We start from the raw sequence: 20,928 nt of genomic DNA, 5'->3' as shown, positions 1-20,928 counted from the left end.
ACCCAAGTTGCTGTTTTCTAGCATCTCAATGCTCTTTGATTTCCTGTTTTCAGAGCGGAGGGGACGGATTGCACTTAAGATGTACCCAGTCTGCGATGCGCTCTATAAAAGCACCGAGGGTGGGCTGTTATACTAGAAACAGATGACGAACTCGTGGGTTTTGATAACGTTAATTTCGTGAGCCACTAGAAACAGGGCTGATGAGTTGACATAGGTAATGTATGTAGGAGAGCATAAACCAGACCTTGACCACTCTGCTTGGTGCGAGGCATTTGTACACCAGAGACAGGTGAATCTGCAGTTTTTGAGAATGAGTTGTTCAACAATAACGCTACCTAGGCATACGTGGACAGGACTATTCCAAGAGCTATACTAAAGGCAAATCCAAGTATCGGGGCTATCAACATAGCTACTATCTGTCCAACACCTTTCTTAAACTCACGAGCATTCTCGGCATCCCTCTCCCTCTCAGCCACTTTCCTTTCCCTTTCCCTTTCCTTTTCAGCCTCTTCCATTTCCTTTCGAACATCTACTGCTCTATCTTTAATATCCGCATTTGTAGCAACACTCAACTGAAGACTAAACATTTGATGCCCGCCCACTATCGTTTGAGTTCCAGTAGCACAAATAGTAGACCATGCAATGGCTGTCTCTTTTGCATCGAGTGCTTCTGGAGGCCTTTCGGCATCTATAAACTCTGATTCGGCATTCCCAGCATTGACGGCCAGTAGGTCAAAATAGAAAGTAAACGATCTTGTGCTTAGTTGTTCAACCCAAAGGACAAGTAGAACTGCCGTGCCCTTGTCACTCCATCCAATTTCTTGAAACACATCAGCACCCGATGCCTGCCTGTCGACTTCCATATAAAAGGCAACCTTTTTCCCGACAAGATGCGTTATTGGCAGCTTCATCGTCTTCTGAAATCCCATGTATTCTTTGGGATACACGGCCACAAACCGTATTTCTGGAGGCAGAGCAAGAAAAAGTTCATTGTGCTGATAAATGTCGCTCAATGATCTCGGCTCTCTCATCTCGACAAACTTGTCAAATACCACAGTTTGGAAAGCAATAGGATATCGATGAGGTTTCAAAACCAACTGCGAAGGGTTGGACCGTACAAAGTGATTGATCCCTGTGCTGATGGCCTGGATGCCCACAACCGTTGAGAGTTCCGTGCCCTGAAAGCACTTGAGGCCAATGAAGCCGTCCTGGTATAGAGCGCAGCTAAGAGATATTCGCCCATTGCCGAGTAGAGTTGACGCGCCAGCCATGCTAGTGAAGAACGGAGTGGTAGTCACCTCGCTGGCAAATTCTTTTGGCGATGAAGCAAATAAGCCGCGATACGGGGCCTCAGATGCAGACTCTTCGCTGGCCCGCCAGGCAAACAAAGAATCGTCCTGGGTTTGCTTCAAAATCTCCTCTTGCAGGCGAGTGAAGGCATTCCTCCCCTCGCCATAAATCATGGGCATGTTGACGTCGAATATTCCCATGAGACAATATGCAATGTCTTCTTCGCGAGTCGTCTCTCTTTTTGCAGCCCAATTCATGCGGTTTGCAACACTGGTTTGATCTAACCGCATGTCCCCGGTAAGAATTGCACAGGGAATCCCAGTAATTTGTTCCAGAATTTCTTTGAGCTCCGTCTTTCGGCCTATCGTGGTCCATTTTGCTCCAAAAAACACAATTTCCTTGGGCGCAAGTAACTCTTGCAATGTCCAGCCCCGGGTAAACCATCTGCAATGTGAAATCGACGAAGGGCTTGTTATTGGTAATTGTATGTCCTCGGAAGCGTCTTCGAGATACGCGTAGCATATGGCCGCGTCGCGATACCATCTAAACATGGAATTGATGGCCTCGCTCAGCTCGGAGCTGCTTTCTTTATTGATACAGCATGTATCTATCCACGCGTAGCTAAAGCCATCTTTGAGGGCTTGTTCACAGGTCTGTTTGATCTTGGCAAAGCCCAATTTTGTTGTTCTCGTGGACAGGTTGGTGAAATCCGAAAAAGTCACCTCATCATTGCCCCAAGTGTGGGAGAGGATAGCATATGGAGGTGGAGCTTTAGGAAACCAGATGAACTCCAGCGTACTGGTATGAATTAGACGCATATTTTATTACGAAAAAAAATAAACTGAAGGAATATGTGAGATTGATCGATGGGAGACGCTCGCGTTCTTGGGAGCTGTAAAGTCGACGAGAGAGAGAAGCCTTTGCGCAATTTTGCGGGAGAGGAAAGGCAGCAATATGTTGCATACGATTTCGCCTTGAACGTTATCGCACAGATGTCAATGTAGGCAGCTTCCCCCGCGAAGGATTCTAGTTCTGGGATGCGTGAGGTAAGGCTGTGATTCGCCTTGCCTGCGCGCTGAACTATCCCAACAACCAATAGCACTACCGTATTCCGCATGAAGTAGAGTACGCTAATTAGCAAAGGGAGTATCTTTCCATTTGTTTAAGCAACGTTTTAATACTTACTTGAGGTACATAGAGACGAGACATACAATGAGCTTCATTAAATTATGTCCAGCAGACAGAAATATACATGTACCTATTAGAGGCTGTAAAAGCCATGGCTACACGCAAACAAGCCGGTCTCCTTATAGAGGGCGTTGCAGACATGACACGCCAATGTGAGTCGAAAGTGTGTTCAAAACAGAACAAGGTCAGTCGATTTTAGACAAGCTATAAGATGATATATATATACACGTGCTCTCTCAAAAACACTCATGCCCAACCTATTTTCTTCATACATGTTTCATTTCAACGTTATTTTTCATTCTTTAGCTGCTCTCGGCCTGCTTCAGGAGACCCTCGAGGTTGATGCTCTTGGGGCGCTCAATGGGGAGACCCAGGGCGCGGTCCCAGATGAGCTGGGCAAGGGGACCCAGACCACGCGAGACACCAAAGGTGGCGGTGTAGTACAGGGTCTCGTGGAAGCCGTAGTGGTGGAACAGGACACCGGAGCTGCTGTCGACGTTGGGGTAAGGGTTCTTGGTCTTGCCGTGCTTCTTGAGGACTTCGGGAGCGATGCGGCTGTTCTTCTCAACCAGTTGGAAGACGGGGTCCTTAGCAATGGTGGGGCGGGAAGCGGCGTAGTCCATGAGAGCCTCGAATCGAGGGTCAGGCTTACGCAGAACGGCGTGGCCGTAACCAGGGACGACACGGCCGGAGTTGAGGGTAGACCAGAGGTAGTCGTGGACATCCTGCTCAGTGTAGTTGGCGGGGATGGCCTCCTTCATCTGGAGGATCCAGCGAAGAACCTCCTGGGCGGCAAGACTAGAGTAAAGGCTGTTAGTGTATAGTTCGAGCGTGTTAGTGGGCCATAGAGGGTGACGAAAACTTACCCGTGAAGAGGACCGGCCAGACCCTGGAGACCAGCGCTGTAAGAAAGGAAGGGGTCGCTGAGAGCACTGCCAACCAGGTGAGTGGCGTGAGCAGACACATTGCCACCCTCGTGGTCACCGTGGAGAGCAAGGTAGAGTCGGAGGAGGTCCTGGAAGTCCTCGTTCTCCTTGCCGCCCTTGCCGAGCATGGCAGCAAAGTTGTAAGACCAATCCTGCTCAAGGTCAACCTCGGCAGGGAGAGCACCGCCGCCCCTGTAGGCGTTCTGGTAGATCTTGGCGGCAATGGTGGGCAGCTTGGCGAGCAGAGAAATGCAGTCGTCAAAGGTGGGCTCCCAGTAGTCAGCCTTGTTGAGACCCTGCTCGTAGGCCTTGGCGAACTTGGACTCGTAGTTGAGGGCTGAGACGGCAATGGCAAACTGGGTCATGGGGTGCAGATCCTTGGGGAACTCGTCGAGCATCTTGTTGACGAAGGCGGGGATCTGGGCCTTGGAGGCGAGCTCACGGGAGAACTCGCGGACTTGGTTGACGGAGGGGACCTGGCCGGTCAGGAGAAGCCAGAACATGGACTCGGGGAGCATCTCAGTTCCAGTCTTGCCCTTGGGGAGCTCCTTTTGGCAGTCCTTGATGGTGCGGCCGTGGAAGCGAATGCCCTCGTTGGCATCGAGGACGGATCCCTCCCAGACCATGGCCTTGAGGCCACGCATACCGCCGAGAGTGTTCTCGACCTTGACCTCGCCAATGACCTTGCTGCCATGGGCCTTGACCTTCTTGAGCAGCTCGCGCTTGGCGGGAATGACCTCCTTGAGGGTCGTCTTGAGATCGGGCTCAGCGGTAGAGTAGCATCGCGCGGCGTTGGCAAGGAGAGCAGCACGGGTGTAGGGCTGTCATTGTAAAGTGTCAATTGAGCTGCTATAGGAATCAATCGATGGCGAATTCACTGACCTTGAAGGAGCGCAGGGCTCGAGCCGACGTGGTGAGGTTGAGGGCCATTGTGATGATGATTGAGCCGAGCTGCTGATGGCGGGGCAGAAGCAGCTGTGGTTAGCTACAAATACAAGTACCCAAGGTAGAGCACATTGATGCTATCGCCGATAAGATTAGGGGGGGACTTACAGTGGACGATTCGTTTCCTTTCTTGCACGCAACGATGATAAGAGGAGGAAAAGAAGAAGAAAAAAGACAAGAAAAAAAAGAACCGAGATATCTTGGACCACAACAAAAAAAGTTCCTTTAACGTCTCATCTTACACCCAAAAAGCAGCCAAGCCCGAGACAGTCCAGCTCCAGCCCAGCCAAAACGGCAGCCCGCCTTCCGTCACCGCTTTCAAAACAGCCGAAGAAAGCCGCCCGGTCGGTCCGTCGGTAGCCCCGCGCCGCGTGATTGGCCAATCTGCGTCAGCCGCGCCTGTATCGGCCCTCTTTTGGCTTGAGCCGAGCATCAGGATGCTTGGAAATGAGGAAAATGGATGCGGCAAACATGTCCTAAAGTGGCCAACGGGCGAGTAAGTTGCCAGGGATATAAAGCAGAAACGACATCGAAATCTGCAAACGCATCTTTGCCTCGGTAATCGCATTATCGGCATCAGTTCTGTCTTGTCAGTTTCGATATCTCGATAGTGACAGTCAGTACCTTATCAAAAGATGATGCGAATAGCTTCACGAGCTCCCCAGCGGGCGTGCTCTCTGGCCTCCTCCTCTGCGTCCGCCGCTCTTCGTCGATCCATCCCGCGCTCTGTTGCCATCCGCGCCATTGCAACAACCGCTCGCATGGCTGCTCCCACTCAGACCATCGCTCACGCAGCGCCAGCCGACGCCTACCAGCTGCTGCCCGAGTCGCAAAAGGCCGGCCAGGCTGAGGATGCTCTCTATGAGGCCCAGGTCAAGGAGATTGAGCAGTGGTGGGCATCGCCTCGTTATGCCGGCATTCGACGCCCGTACAGCGCCGCAGATGTCGCTTCCAAGCGCGGCACCCAGCTGGTCAAGTACCCCAGCTCCGTCATGGCCACCAAGCTGTTTAACCTGATCCGCGAGCGCGAGGCCAAGGGCGAGCCTATTCACACAAGTAAGTCAGCTCTGGACTGATGTCTACCATCACGTACTATCACGATCACAAAGACAACCACTAACCTCTACTTCCCAATCAGTGGGCGCCATCGATCCTGTCCAAATGACCCAGCAGGCCCCTCACCAGGAAGTCCTCTACATCTCCGGCTGGGCTTGCTCCTCCGTCCTGACCAGCACCAACGAAGTGTCTCCCGACTTTGGCGACTATCCCTACAACACCGTCCCCAACCAGGTCCAGCGCCTCGCCAAGGCCCAGTCCATGCACGACCGCAAGCAGTGGGACACGCGCCGCAAGTTGACCGCCGAGGAGCGGGCCAAGACTCCCTATACCGACTACCTCCGCCCCATCATCGCCGACGGTGACACTGGCCACGGAGGTCTCTCTGCCGTGCTCAAGTTGGCCAAGCTGTTTGCCGAGAACGGTGCGGCTGCGGTACACTTCGAGGACCAGCTTCACGGCGGCAAGAAGTGCGGCCACTTGGCAGGCAAGGTCCTCGTGCCCACGGGCGAGCACATCAACCGTCTCAACGCTGCTCGCTTCCAGTGGGACGTCATGGGCTCTGAGAACTTGGTCATTGCCCGTACCGACTCGGAGTCTGGTCGTCTCATCTCGTCAGCCATCGACGTCCGTGATCACGAGTTCATCCTCGGAATTGCTGACCCCACCATCGAGCCCCTGGCCGAAACGCTGCAGGCGATGGAAGCCAAGGGGGCCACAGGCGCCGAGATTGATGTCTATGAGGCCAAGTGGGTGAAGAACAGCAGGCTGGTGACTTTTGACGAGGCTGCGGTTGAACACATGCAAAAAGAGGGCGTCGACCAGGCCAAGATTGACGCGTATCTTTCTGCCGTTGCTGAGGACCGCGACATGGGCATCTCTCGCCGCCGCCACCTCGCTTCCGAGTACACCAAGACGCCCGTCTACTTCAACTGGGACGTCCCTCGCACTCGTGAAGGCTACTACCACTTCCGCGCCGGCATGGAGGCTGCTACTAAGCGTGCCCTGGCCTTTGCTCCCTATGCTGATCTCCTCTGGGTTGAGACTGGCGACCCCAATGTCGAAGTTGCCGCCAAGCTGGGCCGCACCGTGCGTGCTGCCAACCCCGGCAAGTCCCTCGTCTATAACCTCTCTCCCTCGTTCAACTGGATGGCCCATGGCTTCACCGACGAGAAGCTCAAATCGTTCATCTGGGACATTGCCAAGGAGGGCTTTACCCTGCAGCTCATCTCGCTGGCTGGTCTCCACTCAACGGCCACCATTACCAACGAGCTGGCCAAGAAGTTTAAGACGGACGGCATGAAGGCGTACGTGGAGATTGTGCAGAGGCGAGAGAAGGAGCTGGGCTGCGATGTGTTGACGCACCAGAAGTGGAGTGGAGCGAGCTACATTGATGGCATCTTGGGTGCTATTCAGAGCGGCAGCTCCAGCAGCAAGAGCATGGGCGAGGGCAACACAGAAGGTCAGTTTGACTAAGCAAAAAAAGAAACAAAGAAACACAAAAAAAGAAAAGAAATAAAGAGAATGAAAGAAACAGTAGCATTATGCACATGTAGATATATAGGAGGCATTCGGACGGAGTTGGGTACATATCAAGTATTTCGTTCTAGATATACAATTTACACCACATGGATATGATTCATCATGATGTGTGACACAAATTCTATTGCTTGCATTATTTTGTCTTTTTTTATTTTCGTCAACTAATCATACAAATCCATCCATCACTCCAGAGAAGACTTCAGGGCGTTGTTGGTGGGCGCCGGTGCCGCAGGTCCCTCGGCAGTGACATATGCCTTGCTCATACCACCATCCACGACAAAGTCGCTGCCGTTGACAAAACTAGCCTCATCACTAGCCAAGAACACGACAGCATGAGCCTGCTCAACAGCCTCGCCAAAGCGGCCCGTCGGGAAGTGCACCTCGCGACGCTGGCGCTTGGCCTTGTCGTCACCCAGCCAATCCTGCAGCAGCGGGGTGTTGAGCGGCGCGGGACACAGGCTGTTGAAGCGGAAGCCCTCGCGAGCATGCACCATGGCGAGCTCACGAGTCAGAGCGAGGACGGCGCCCTTGGAGGCCGTGTAAGCGAGCTGCGGGGTGGCGGCGCCGACGAGGGCGACGACGGAGGCGGTGTTGATGATTGATCCTTTGGTCTTTTTGTTGCGGCGCAGGGCGAGGACGGCGTGCTTGCAGCCGAACCAGACGCCCTTGACGTTGATGTTGTGGGTGAGGTCCCAGATGGCCTCGGGGGTGTTGATGGCGTCGTCGTCGTTGGCGTGCATGATGCCGGCGTTGTTGAAGATGACGTCGAGGCCGCCCCAGCTGTCGAGGGACTCGATCATGGCCTGGACGTCAGCCTCCTTGGAGACGTCGCATTTCTGCAGAGTGAGATGAGTTTGTGATGCTCCTCATGTTCATGTGGTGAAATGAAGAATGAAGAATGGACATACGCGAGTCTCTAGGCGAGTGGCAGCGGGGACGAGCTCCTTGACCTTGGCCACGGCCTTTTCCAGCGCGGGCTCGGAGATGTCGGCCAGGAGGACATTGGCGCCTTCCTTGGCGAAGAGGATTGCCGTCTCAAGACCAATGCCTCTGTTTTCATGAGTGATTGTCAGTAGATGTTGGGTTGGGCTCACTTTTGGCTCATGTGGTGTAGACTGGGAAAGGGGAACAGGAGGATGGAGATTCAACTCAAACTCACCCCGCAGCACCGGTGATGATGGCGTTTTTGCCAGCTAGACGTCCGACCATGATGATGATGATTTAGTTATCGACAAGAGATGAGTTGAATGAAAGAAAGAAAGCGGTGGTGAAATGAGGTTCGAGGTTGGGTTTTATGCTTGGGCAACAAGACTCAAAGCCAGACGCAAGGGATGGAGATGGAGGGGCAGTTTGACCACATTCCGTAATCTGTACTACCCGTACTCGGTACTCTTTCGGTACCTGATTGCCCATGGCGGGGTCTCCTCGTGATGGGCAGAAAGAGACTCGGTCAGTCAATCTCAGGTCCACAAGCAAAACTGGTCCATCAAACAGACCAGACGCCCTCTGTGTAATCCGTAGCAGCACGGGCCCCATTGTACCAGAAAATTACCTAAAACAAGAGATATCGTCTGGCGCTATCTGCCCCTAGCTAGTAGTTGTCTCCATGTGAGAGGCACGAGACGGGCTGCTTTAGTGGCTTAGAGCTGGGAATTGACATATGCGGATCCATCAGATTGGAGGGGGACAAGGGGAGAGAGGACCCTAGATTTTGGAGGGGGAGAGCAGCAGCTCCGACAGCGGTGGCCGAGGTACCTTGCAAGTACTGTCCTCTGTTGTGCTGTGTGAGGCAAAGGCTTGTGATAGAGAGAGCTGTCGTACAATATCTTATAACGGCATCTTTCTTGTTTCGTGTAATGGCTGCATGTGTAGAAGAAATTAATTATAGCAGCACCTTATCATATCTACTAATCTATCTAATACTACACAATCCTTCCACCCCATCTCAATCTCAATCCATCCATTATCATTCTCACCACCACCACTACAAGCCAAACCCCAACTGATAACGATAGCCTGTTCTACCCCTCCATTGGCTTCCCCCCTGGCCCATCAGGCGCTGAGCCGCGGCCCCCGCAGCGTCAACGTGCCATCCACTATAGCAATTAACTGCCAATCCCCCTCCATCTCCATCTCCCATCTCCATATTGCATGTGCATCGCCAATCTCCAAGACGTCTGTCTCCTACGTAATCCGCTCGTGACGGTCCTTCTAGAACAAGCGCCGGTTTGATTTGGATTATTCCTTTCTGGGTATTTAATCTGCGGGGTGTCTCGTCTCGTCTCGTCTCGTCCTCACGCGCCTTCGTCGTCTCTGGCTTCGTCTTCGTCTTCTAGCTTCCCTTCACGATAACGGCATGACTCGCTGATCTGCTTCTATTGCGCTTGGACCTCCAACACCCCACCTGTCTGCCGCTCCAACCTCTCTCTCGACTTACAACGTCATTCTTTACAACAACATCAACAACAACATTCGTTACAGCAGGATATCCTAAGCAAAACACCAGAACCGCGCCTCTTTTTGCTCTCTACCTACCTCACGCAACTCCCAGCTCCTCCACCCACCATGGCCGTCACCAAACCCATCACCGCCGCCTCCCTCGAGGCCCTGCTCGAGCACGACACCAAAGTCAAGCTCGCCGGCCTCGACGTCGACGGAATCCTCCGCGGCAAGCTCGTCTCCAAGAAAAAGTTCCTCTCCATCGCCACCGCCGGCTTTGGCTTCTGCTCCGTCATCTTTGGCTGGGACATGCACGACCAGACGTACCTGCGCGAGCTCAAAATCTCAAACGCCGAGAACGGATACCGCGATCTGCTAGCCATCCCCGACCTCAACAGCTTCCGCAGGATACCCTGGGAGAACAACATCCCCTTCTTCCTCATCACCTTCCACGACCCAGACACAAAGCTGCCCATTTGCGCATGCCCGCGCGGGCTGCTGAAGACGCAGCTGGACCGCCTACGCAGCAAGGGCTATGGCGCCATGGCCGGTGGTGAGCTCTCCCTTCTTTTTTCGCTTCCTTTAATAAGACGAGATATTGCATGCTAACAACTTCTATTCTGTCTCCTCTAGCTGAATACGAATTCTACACTTTCCAGACCCCCGACGACTCATCATCTCCCGCCAACTTCCTCCAGAACAACCCCCCGCACCAGCTCCCTTCGCTCACCGAGGGCATGTTTGGATACTCCCTCACACGACCCGTTCACAACAGGGACTGGTACTACGAAATCTTTGACACCTGCGAGACGTTTGACTGCAATGTTGAGGGTTGGCACACCGAGTCCGGTCCGGGCGTGTTTGAGGCTGCCCTCGAATTTGGCGAAGTCGCCGAGATGGCGGACCGCGCCAGCTTGTTCAAGTACGTCGTCAAGAGCGTTGGCGCAAAGCATCGCATCACGCCGTGTTTCATGGCCAAGCCCAAACAGGGCCTCCCTGGAAACAGCGGCCACATGCACGTATCCATCGTCGATGAGAATGGCAAAAACCTGCTAGCGAGAGAGACGGTTGACGAAAATGCGCCGTGGAAGGATGTCGCAGGACTGTCAGACCTAGGACGTCATTTCCTGGCCGGTGTCTTGGAGGGTCTCCCTGACATCATGCCTCTGCTTGCGCCCACAATCAACTCGTACAAGCGCCTGGTCGAGAACTTCTGGGCCCCGGTAACCGTCTCGTGGGGTCTCGAGCACCGTGCCGCTTCTATCCGCCTCATTGCGCCGCCCACTTCCAAGGCTTCGGCCACACGATTCGAGATCCGTGTGCCCGGCGCCGATACCAATCCCCACTTTGTCCTTGCCGCCGTCCTGGGCTGCGGCTGGCGCGGAGTCGAAAAGAAGCTCGAGATTCCGTGTCCGCCACTGGCCATGGGCGAGAACGTCGGCGGCTCTTCCGACCAGGGGGCGCGACTGGCCAAGAGCCTGCGAGAGGCTACGGCGAGATTCATGGCCAAGGATAGCATCGCCAGAGAGGTGCTGGGCGACGATTTCGTGGACCACTTTGGTGGCACCCGAGAGAACGAAATCAGACTGTATGACGAAGCCGTAACAGATTGGTAAGACTTGAGCACTCCAGAACCAGATAACGTCGCCCTTTACTGACTAATCGTGTCCAGGGAAATGAAGCGGTATATTGAGGCCGTGTAAGAACGCAGACGGACTGGCGCAAGAGGCGGTTGAATCTTTGAAGCGTTGCGTAAATGGCTTATGGTTATGAACATTGTAAGATGCGTAGAATACCAGCGACGGAGACGGTTTTGGCTAGACCTTTCCTTTTTCTCTTCTTGGGCATCAGTAGTTGAATAGCAGTGCGGCAGAGTGTCCTTTCTGCGTGCTTTGTCATTATTTCCCTTGTCCCTTTTTCTTCTTTGGCGCTCTTGGTTTGCTGAGAATCGCTCGAGAGACAAGAAGGGGGTATATATATATATCGTCTGGATGTTTCTTGATTCGCAGAGGCCGTTCATTGTGTCTTTTCCACGTTCTTCGTCTTGGTACTTTTGCCGCCGGGCTTTCTCGCCGATATAAATGTTCTATCATGAAAGTGTCAGCGTCAAGCAAAGCAAAAGACATACGGTACACATACACTTTGATGCAACTCCTGAGGAACGGATCGTCATATTCTTTCATCACCCTGTCCAGCAGTTCGCGTGTCTTTGCTTCCTCCCAGCCAGCGAGGCCAAACATTCTCAGCGTCCAATGGTTACAGCCTGAAGGAATAACAGCGTCAGAAACAACCTCTTGAAGAAAGCACTCATCGCAAGAAGAACAACATGAACTCACCCGTCTCGAGCATCTTGTATAGAATCTCGCCCTTCTTCCTCACCACAGGATCCCGAGCCCAGTTCCGCACCGGCATCCAGTCGGACCGCTCGCGCACGCTCTCGGCGCCCAGCTCGCGCAGCCACGGCCTCACCTTTGGCGTAGGGTCAAAGTCGATGCCCTGCGCGGCGGCAATCTCGGCGAACACGGCGCCGTACTCGATCGTCGCCGCGCCGAGGGCCGCCCGGGGCCGCTGCTCCGTCTCCGCCTGCTGTTGGTCCGTCTCGGCGTCGGTGTCGGTGTCGGTGTCGGCGTCGTCGGACGACTCGGACGTGGGGTCCGGGTCGACGCCGAAGAAGAGCGGCGTGACCTCTGTGAACTCGAGCTGGCCCCCCGGCTTGAGGTGGTCAAAGGCCTGGACAATGAGGCGGCGCCAGTCCCGAATACCGCCTCCCACCAGGTTGCGCAGATGAATAAAGTCGTAGAGGCGCGGCGGCCAGTCCTCGGCGGCATCGGCAATCTCAAAGGTTAGGTTGGGCGGCACTTCTTTGGGTAGGTTGGCGCTGCTCAGCTCGATGCCCAGCACGTCGACCAGCGGGTTGCTCTGGGCCATCTCCATGCCCCAGTGGCCACCACCACAACCAACATCAAGAATATGGAAGCGCGGACTGTCCGGGCTCAGGTGTTCCAGCGGCAGCTTGGTAAAGGTCAGGGCGCCGCCGAGGCACAGCGTGAAGAGCTCGTGCTGGTAGGCCTGGCGTTGGTTCTCGCACGGGTCGTTGGGCGTCACCATGCGGCCCGAGCCGTGGTAGACGTGGCCGTACTCGTGGATCGGCGGGAGGGCGTCTTCCGAGGCGGACGAGTAGTTGGAGTTGGAGTCGCTGGCCGTTGCGTCGTCTTCGTCGTCGTGGTCTTCTTCCTCTCCTTCTCCGTCTTCCTCGTCTTCATGTTCGTGCTCTTCTCCGTCTTCTTCTTCTTCTTCTTCTTCTTCGTCTGTCTCTGCAGCAGCATCATGATCATTGTGCTTTTCACGTTGTTCATAGTCATCGTCTATGATGACAGACTTGCCAGCAGGCGGGATACTTTCCACCGCCATTATCAATCAGTCGATGGAACTAACTGATATTCACCAGTTGTGTGTGCTCTCAGCAAGATTCGGATCTCAATTCACTCCCAACACAATGCTTTCCAGCCGCCTTTTCTCCAGAATCGTAATCAGAGGCCACTGTTCCTAATTGGTTTTCTCCCTGGCTCGCTGCTTTTTCTTTTTAGCTTTTTACCCCTTTGGGTTGTTTATGCCGTCTTCAATGTAGAACCGGCTGGACGTAAACTGAGCTGCAATTAGAGTCGTATTGATGTGGACCGCCGCGGCGTCGCTTCCACCCACCCTAATTTAGACAAAACCTGGAGCCGCGAGCCGTCTAGCAAGTGTCATGTGTCATTTGTTCTTTAATCCTTCTGTCGGTTTCTTTTTTCTCCCGTGATTTTCGTTCCTGCAGATGGAATTCCGGTGATTGCTATAGCAGCAAAAAAACGCCGCTTTGTCTTTTTTCTCTCCCCCCTCTATCTTGAGAGATTTGAATAGAAGAAGAAATGGCCCCCACGTGGCAAACAGCTAGACTCTGAACTGAATGAAAAAAGGCCGTCAGGTGATGTGATTGATTGTCAAGCGAGCTGAAGAGAGAGTACAGTAGTTCCAAGGCCCAATCCCTGTACTTGCTGTCGAACTTGTACAACCAGGGCCTGGAGCGAGGCCGGAATTTCCGGTGTAAATTGGAACGGGCACTTTCCTTCCCGTTCTTCTTTTCTTTTTCTTCTTTCTTATTGGAATGAAGTTATTAAAATGAAATGAAATGAGAACTGCCAGCCACTAATTTCCAAACAGTGCGGCAGCTTTGGGCTAAGAATAGAATCGATGGGTTTGATTAGCAATTGAAAAGCTGCGAGATGGACTGGAAGAAACAGGAGCGTAGGATTGGATTGGTCTGGAAGGTTTAATGGAAGGAACTCCACGTGGCCAATCGCCGTTGACGCCAAGAAGGGGGGGCGAGACGGCTATCGAATGTGCCCAGAATGTGATGAATCGAATTCACATGAGTCGAGGGACACGGGAAGAGAGGAGATGGTGGAGGAAGAAGGATTGGCTGGCTGATAAGTAAAGTAGAAGATCAATACTAATAAAAGGCAAATCAGTCAGTCACTGTCGTCCAAGTAGAAGAAGGAGGGAAACCAACACAATTGGAATGTAAAGAAGAAGAAAAGGAAGAAAAAGAGTAAGACGATAACAGAAATCAATCGATAAAAACCCAATCAATCCCAAGCCTCTCAATTTCGAGCTCATAATCCAGCCGACAGGGGGGGAGAAAAAAAAGGCCCGTCACGGTCACCTATCAGCATCGGGATATGTATGATCCAATGGGAAAAAAAGATGCAGGCAGAATTGGCCAAGCAACCCAACGAACCAACGGCATACACGCCCAACACGCAGCTTGCAGATTGACAGCCCTCCGTGTGGTCGGGGGAAAACTGCCTATTTCGTCCTTGTCTCTCTTCTTTTGTTATTTTTAGCTGTCTCTACGTAACTCTTGTCTTCTTTTTTCCCTTTGTTCAGCTGAATGGATGAATTAATAATGGTTAATAATTTGTCAAAGTTGCGTGTTGCATTGCGGCTATTCGTGCTCATAAGCGCCCAGACTCTCACACGATGCGATTACACGCAACCCATCAACAACAACTCGACACACAGACTCTCGACACAACCCTTCTTCATCAACCCCATCATCATCATCATTCACTTTCTTTCTCTTCTCATCACAGTATACCCACAAGACTCGCCGCATCTTGCCTAAATCGCCAGTCCCCCCGATGCACAACTAGATCCACCCCCCTGGTTCATTCTCTGCCTCGTGTCTTGTCTTCAAACCAACGAACTCCATCGCGCTGCATCGTCACACTTGATCCATCTGAATCCTTCCCGCCCCTTAGTCACAAATCTGTCACCACGCTTGTCGCATGGCTTAGCGGATCTGTCATATGCCGAAGAAGAAAAAAGACAGGATTGGAAAATCAGCAGCCAACAATATGAAAATTGATTTCATTCGTTGAAGCTCTCTTTACCAGTTGGTTCATCTCACAACCCCAAAGAGCCAAGCACGTGCTAATGCATCCAACATCTGATATCAAATCACATACCTGTACTCACAGAATCCTCCACCAAACTCTCTATGCTTCCGGCCAATGTCAAACCATCTCCAACATGCGGCCAACTGTCCGTAATCGACACATGCAAGCACAAACTTCACATCACACCTCATCCTCCTAGCTGTCTTTCGCACTTCTCTATCCGCTACTCCGTCCGTACATCTAAAACATGCATGGACACAACATGTGATATGCCCGCAGTACATGTAGTCAGGGGCCCTGCATCTCGTCTTACTGTTGCTACTGCAGCAAAGAATGAAGACTTCACCTGTCTAAGTCGCTGCATACATACATATCCAGCCAAACCAAAAGAAGCACCTCGCCAAACAACGGCATCGACATATCCGCTTATACGCCTCAAACGATGTAACACTAACAATTCATTCACAAAGCAAATAGTCATAGACCCCATCTACACAAGCCCATTTGAGAAAAAAAAATCTCCGTTAGCTCCAAATCGTACAAAAAATCCTCCAGACTCACGATATTCCATACGCTCTCCACACGGCACTAAACAACAGCAAAACCCACTCTCCCTCTCAATCAAGAAGCTCGCAAAAAAAAAAAAGAGCCGAGTAAAAGACAGACATTATGCACATAAGACAGAGCTGCAAGTGCAGAACAGATCACGAGTACATAAACAAAAGGCCGGAAGAGAAAATACTACCATGCACTGCTTCCATGCATTGGGTCTTGGTCTTTGTCCAGGCACCCGTTTTCCATACCCCTACACTGTAACCTAACGGAATATTACCAAAGGAAGTCAAATACTACTAGTACAAAGAAAGAAAGAAAGAAATCACAATGTCGAGAATCTACTTTTCTGAGCTAATACGATTCGTCAAACTCTGGTTTCCTACGCATTGCCTCTTACCCGATACTCCCCTCCGTCTCCATCTCCATGCAACGACGACACAAACAACCCCAATGGCGATCCTCCTCACACATCACACATCACACATCAAGAATAAGCAAGAGAATGCAATGCCACATCACGTACATACTCTCACGCCAACGCAAGTCCGGATACGCCGCCTTGGCATCAAACCTCACGCATGACATGACATGATATGACACCTACATGTGCATACGCCATCTAATAATCACCGTCAGTCAGACTCGACGTCAAACCACCACAAACCCCAAGTCGGAGCGGTGGATCGTTGCATAGATGGAATGCATTTTCCGTCAGTGCTCTGCTCACCACGAAACAGTCCCGAGTCTGATACCACGCAACCTCGACACCACATGATCACTCACATGGTTGCAACATCAGCAATCCGTCATCACATCACAGACAAAGAGACACAGACACAGACCACACACGACCATCGCTAATCAGATTCAACAATTGTTGCAATTATTAAGTTTTCCGCCTGCATTGACCCCCCAAAAACGCCGGTGCTATGACGTATCATAATATCCATATCAAAAGAATCTTAAGCCTCCACCAAGTCGCCCACCACAGTGTACACCACCCAAAGACTCCACTAAACCAGATGAAGAAGAAACAGTTGAGGGAAGAAAAGGAAACAAGAAGAAAGGAGACAACTAGAAAGAAGAAGAAAGAAAGAAAGAAAAAGAGAAAACGCTGGTACAAACAACAGACCTTGACGACTCATAAAACCCTTCTGTAACTGGGTAAAATGCTCAACAAACTTTAGCCTCTGTCTCTGGCTCTCATCTTCTGTGTCAACCTCGTTGAGTCGCTCACCATTAAGAAATGCGTTTAGCAGACAAAGCTGAACCCAATGAGTAAGCGGGGAAAAGACACCATGCCGGCCAAAACAATGCAAAGAAGCACATCGATCCTCGCAATAAAACGCACGCCTTCCGCCCATGTAGACGAAGGCGATGAGGAAAAACCATGACGTTCAACCCACCCAAGGTTCTTCGGGTTCTTAACCACATCAATCTCTCTTTCCTTCTCTCTTCAGCTCATCACCTTCGCCTATACATCAAAGGACGTGGGCACACTTGGTGCCTCTATCGGGTAATCATGGCCGGCTTCACGAGCTGCTCCTCGCCTTTGCGCGACCACCACGCCTCTCCCACTGCTCCTCATCCGGAACGTACTCTTCGGGGTGAAAATCGGGATTTCCGTAGTGTGCTCTGTTCCATACGCTGTTCTTGAACGTGGTGCTCTGAGTCGTTTGAAAGACAGGCTCCCGGATACCACTGCGGTTGCTCTCTTCATACTCCAGCTGGACGGGGCTGAAACGTATGTGGTATCCCGACGGGGAAGTTACAGGCTGTGCCGGAGGGTTCGAAGGGAGAAGGCTGCTGATACTACTACTCCTCGTGGTAGGGCTAGGCGTCATTGAGGCGCTCGGAGTCATGGGGCTAACCGCCGCCGCAGAAGAGGGAGGGAGCGTGGACGGTGGTGGTGGCTGCTGCTGTGACACCTCGGGATACTGTGGCTCCCAGGGGACGGACTGCTGCTGCGGCGGCACAAAGGCTTCGCCAACAGGGCTGGCCGCCGCCGGCGGTGACGTCAAAGGAGGCATGCCGCTCACGTTCAACTGACCCAATCCGCCCATGCTCACGCCCAATTGACCCAGCGAGTCCAACGAGTTCATGCCGAAGGTAGGCAGCGTGGCAAGAAGACCCATGTTACCCGTGAAAGGTGTTGAGCTGATTGTGAGGTTGTTCGTGAAGCCGTCCACCCGGTGGATCTGTAAATCGGCAGGGCCAGAAGGCGCAGGAACGGAGACAGGTATGGCTGGCGGAGCGGGAGCCTGGACGGGTGGTGCTCGGTAGAGAATGTCGTAGTGGTCAGGACGGTATAGCAGATAGAGCGTGGGCCCGAGAGTGACCGTGTCTTGCTGGTTGGCCTCTTCTGGGAATCGGTAGCGGTTGACTTGGTTTCCGGGGCTGCGGTCTAGGTATGCGATTTCCAGGACAAAGTCGATTGGCTTGAGCAACAGGTTGGCCAGGCCAATGATGCCGAGGTGCTCAATCTCGCGGTTAACGATGTCGATGGCCTGCGAGCAGTAGTTTGCAATGCCGCCGAAGTCAGCAGCAAAGTCGTCGTAGGTGGCTGCATTCGCCTTGAGGGAGGTGGCGGATAGTATGCGGAAGTAGTAGATGATGTTGGCCTCGATGGTGGCGTCGTTGAAGCGCTGAAGCAAAATCACTCGAGCCAGGCCCGGGTTTGCTATGTTGGCAGCAATGTCCCGCAGCAGGTTGTGCGCCTCTTCGGCGAAATCTTCGTGATATTCGTAGCGGCCGATGTTGGAGATCATGTGGCCGAGGCTCATGAGACGAGCCACCTCGCCCTCGATCTGGCCTTGGTCTCCGAGATCGATGAGCTTTTCGTAGTATGCAAATGCAATTGCTGTAGAGACAATGGCCTGTCGTTAGCTTTGCACATGCCGTAGAGCCCAAGACTGGTGCAGCAAACTTACCGCGCCACCCGCAGTTTCCATCGCCCTTGATCTGGCGGTAGTGGGAGTATGTCTGTGGTAGAGCCTGCGGCGGGGAAAGAAGCAGATTAGCATCGATGTTCAACGTTTCCTCTTTCTGTTTCCTATTCTTCTTTTTCCCAAGTCGTGTTTCCATAGCTCAATGATGTTCGCCATGTATCTATTCTATCGAAGGGGAGGGGGAGACAAACGATGGTCTTTTCGATGTAGACAGGGTCGGCCTTTGCGTATTCTTGGGTGATGGCATCGCTCGGGGTCTTTTCGCCGACAAACGGTCCCTGTTGACAGCATCAAAAGCGTTAGTTGCGCTCTTTTGTCTTATAAAGCGGGGAGAAACGACAAAAGGTAGAGACAAGAGCAGAGCAAACTCCGTAGGGATTGGGAAGCGCTGGCCATGATCCATCTTGTGTGCCAGGCCAGCAGAGAGAAGAAAGACGCACCTCGAGGCCCGGCTGGAATCGCTCGGCCGCCGCCTGCTGCGCGGCCATGTCGTGCAGCCCCGAGTCCTGCTCCTCCATCTTGATGATTGGACTGCCGGATCGATTGAGTCGCCGCCGCTGGGGCAGAGGCTGATGATGGTGGTGCTGCAACTGTGAATGCGGAGACGGGGAGCTGTATGGATTGTAGAGAGCACCGCAAGATGCTGGCCCGAGAGCGCTTCCAGGGCCAGCTCCAGCTCCAACTCCGGCTGAAGCTCCAACTCCAGCTCCTCCAGCTATTCCTCCAGCTGCTCCTCCAGCTGCTATGCCTGCTGCTCCGCCCGTGGGGAACAAGAAATCGAGGCTGTGGGCGGCGCCTAAGCCATACGGATAGGAAGCAAAGGACGAGGCGGAGTAGGGCGTGGGTTGAGGCTGAAACATTGCCTCCGGAGTGGGCAAGTTGTGTGAGAAAAAAGAATGGGGGAGAGCAGAGGTCGATGGCGAGACGAATTTCGATGGTTGGATGGCGAGCTGCTGGGCTGCTGTTGGCGGCACTCCAGCGGGTTAGCGACAGCTTCAGCGGCTGTTAGTGGGCGACAGGCGCCGTGGGATGCTGTAGCAGAGCGCAAGAGAGGGAGAAGCGAGAGGGAAACCAAAGGAGAAGAAAAGGGCGCAGCACCAAGCTAATAATCTTTTTCTCTTCTTTCTCTTTTCCCTTCTTTCTTCTTTGTGCTCTCTACTATTATTATGGATGGATCAAATGGATGTATTTTTTCCAGTTAGCGGCGGTAGCAGCGGTTAGATATTAGCACTGGAGAAGATGAGTGCAGCGACACTTGGTCAAGTGCAAGTGCAAGTGCAGGCCAGGGCAAGGGGACCAGACCAGTGCATGTACATGTATGCGGGCACCTGGTCGAGCGGGCGTCCATGTACCGGTACCTGAGCTGCGTGCAGGTGCTGGACAAGGCCAGGCGTGGTACCTGCTGTGTGCTATGCGGTACCTGTGTGGTGCGCTGGCGGAAGGTGGGCCGCTGTTTTGGGGCCCTGCTTAGCGCTCTGGCACGCTGCTGCTGGGGCTCTCCGGGGGCGGGTTCTTAGCAGTCCAGGCCGGCAGATTAGCGAGCTTCGGCTGTCCCGTTTTTTGCAGGGACTGGAAGTCTGGGTTCGAGGTGGTGATGCTGTTAACAAAGAGAGCAAAGCAAATGATGCTGCGAACCAACAACCAACGACTGGATGCAAGATGCAGAGCGAGAGGGAGTTGTTGTTGATTAAGTGAGCAAATAGCGAGGGCTCAACAAAGAGAGAGATGGTGAGAGAGAGACAAAGGTTGGGGAAAGCAGAAAAAGATGCGGAGCGGTGGGTAGAAATTCAACGAGAGGGCCCGGACAACAAAATTGAAGTGAGGCTCAAGCAGGGAGCGGGGAAAGCCTCGATTCAATTTAACCAAAAGCAGACGGCTCTTTGTTCCTGTCCGCTGCCTTATGTCTCTCTCTGGGTGTTCTAATATCGAGCGAGCCTGAGCTTCTGGCAAGTGGCTGCCTGCAATTGAGTCTCAATGAAGAAAAAAGAAGGTAGGCCAACAAATGATGTCAAAGAACGGAGAGTGATGCTTCGTTTGTGATGGTGCTGTGGACTGTGGACTGGACTGGACTGGACTGGGATGCTCAATTTCGGCCACCGACCAACTGCATATGTGTGTGTCTTGTCCCGCTTCGGCGGAGCGAGCCTTGCTCTATCTTAGATTGTCAAGATATCAAATGTCAACTGGCGATCAAATGTGTTAACAGATTGATTGATGTCTTTAACCGTGCTTAGGCATCCGTGAGCTAGGGAGTGGCGGCGGGAAAAGACGACAAAAGGATTATCACAGCGACACCCGGCTTATAAGTACATAATGGCACATGTTGCAGACGCAGACGGGTTGCGACGTTGAAGCGCGTCGGGCCCCCTGGCATTGGAAGCTCAAGCTGGGAGGCGATCACACAGCGGGCGACAACCCCCGGGGCGGGAACAGGGCTTGAGGGCTGAGAATATGGAGGCGAGCTCTACTTTGCTCCGTACAATGAAAGTTCAATGTTACTACGTGTGTGTGTCTTGTCGTCGCAAAAACTACCTGTTGTCTATCCCATGTAAGTCCTGTCGGCGTCGGAGCAAAACGAATACATGGGCAAAGACGCTGTTC

General features: G+C 52.8%; 7 protein-coding genes across 7 annotated transcripts; 2 read left to right on the top strand and 5 right to left on the bottom strand.

Moving 5' to 3' along the window:
* Positions 1-335: 335 nt before the first annotated feature.
* T069G_06412 (heterokaryon incompatibility protein (HET) domain-containing protein) lies at positions 336-2,108 on the bottom strand (the record flags this gene model as incomplete). Its single annotated transcript, XM_056173622.1, has 1 exon — positions 336-2,108. One exon carries the CDS (start codon positions 2,106-2,108, stop codon positions 336-338), a length of 1,773 nt encoding a protein of 590 aa, XP_056027201.1.
* A 672-nt stretch (positions 2,109-2,780) lies between these two features.
* Positions 2,781-4,334, bottom strand: T069G_06411 (uncharacterized protein; the record flags this gene model as incomplete). The annotated part of the gene is made up of 3 exons (XM_056173621.1): positions 2,781-3,276; positions 3,345-4,225; positions 4,287-4,334. 3 exons carry the CDS (start codon positions 4,332-4,334, stop codon positions 2,781-2,783), a joined length of 1,425 nt encoding a protein of 474 aa, XP_056027200.1.
* A 650-nt stretch (positions 4,335-4,984) lies between these two features.
* Positions 4,985-6,881, top strand: T069G_06410 (isocitrate lyase family domain-containing protein; the record flags this gene model as incomplete). The annotated part of the gene is made up of 2 exons (XM_056173620.1): positions 4,985-5,405; positions 5,488-6,881. The coding sequence occupies 2 exons, from the start codon at positions 4,985-4,987 to the stop codon at positions 6,879-6,881; spliced, it is 1,815 nt and encodes a 604-aa protein (XP_056027199.1).
* A 248-nt stretch (positions 6,882-7,129) lies between these two features.
* T069G_06409 (enoyl-(Acyl carrier protein) reductase domain-containing protein) lies at positions 7,130-8,156 on the bottom strand (the record flags this gene model as incomplete). The annotated part of the gene is made up of 3 exons (XM_056173619.1): positions 7,130-7,783; positions 7,856-7,997; positions 8,107-8,156. 3 exons carry the CDS (start codon positions 8,154-8,156, stop codon positions 7,130-7,132), a joined length of 846 nt encoding a protein of 281 aa, XP_056027198.1.
* Positions 8,157-9,512: 1,356 nt separating this feature from the next.
* Positions 9,513-11,089, top strand: T069G_06408 (glutamine synthetase, catalytic domain-containing protein; the record flags this gene model as incomplete). The annotated part of the gene is made up of 3 exons (XM_056173618.1): positions 9,513-9,939; positions 10,020-10,998; positions 11,059-11,089. 3 exons carry the CDS (start codon positions 9,513-9,515, stop codon positions 11,087-11,089), a joined length of 1,437 nt encoding a protein of 478 aa, XP_056027197.1.
* A 313-nt stretch (positions 11,090-11,402) lies between these two features.
* Positions 11,403-12,797, bottom strand: T069G_06407 (methyltransferase domain-containing protein; the record flags this gene model as incomplete). The annotated part of the gene is made up of 3 exons (XM_056173617.1): positions 11,403-11,472; positions 11,526-11,649; positions 11,723-12,797. 3 exons carry the CDS (start codon positions 12,795-12,797, stop codon positions 11,403-11,405), a joined length of 1,269 nt encoding a protein of 422 aa, XP_056027196.1.
* A 4,114-nt stretch (positions 12,798-16,911) lies between these two features.
* On the bottom strand, positions 16,912-19,187 carry T069G_06406 (peptidase c65 otubain domain-containing protein; the record flags this gene model as incomplete). Its single annotated transcript, XM_056173616.1, has 5 exons — positions 16,912-17,154; positions 17,251-18,239; positions 18,310-18,373; positions 18,519-18,605; positions 18,768-19,187. The coding sequence occupies 5 exons, from the start codon at positions 19,185-19,187 to the stop codon at positions 16,912-16,914; spliced, it is 1,803 nt and encodes a 600-aa protein (XP_056027195.1).
* Between the last annotated feature and the right edge of the window lie 1,741 nt (positions 19,188-20,928).

The sequence above is a fragment of the Trichoderma breve genome, chromosome 4 (genome assembly GCF_028502605.1).
Source record: "Trichoderma breve strain T069 chromosome 4, whole genome shotgun sequence".
Classification (NCBI taxonomy): Eukaryota; Fungi; Ascomycota; class Sordariomycetes; order Hypocreales; family Hypocreaceae; genus Trichoderma; species Trichoderma breve.
This window is presented reverse-complemented; position numbering and strand designations above follow the sequence as displayed.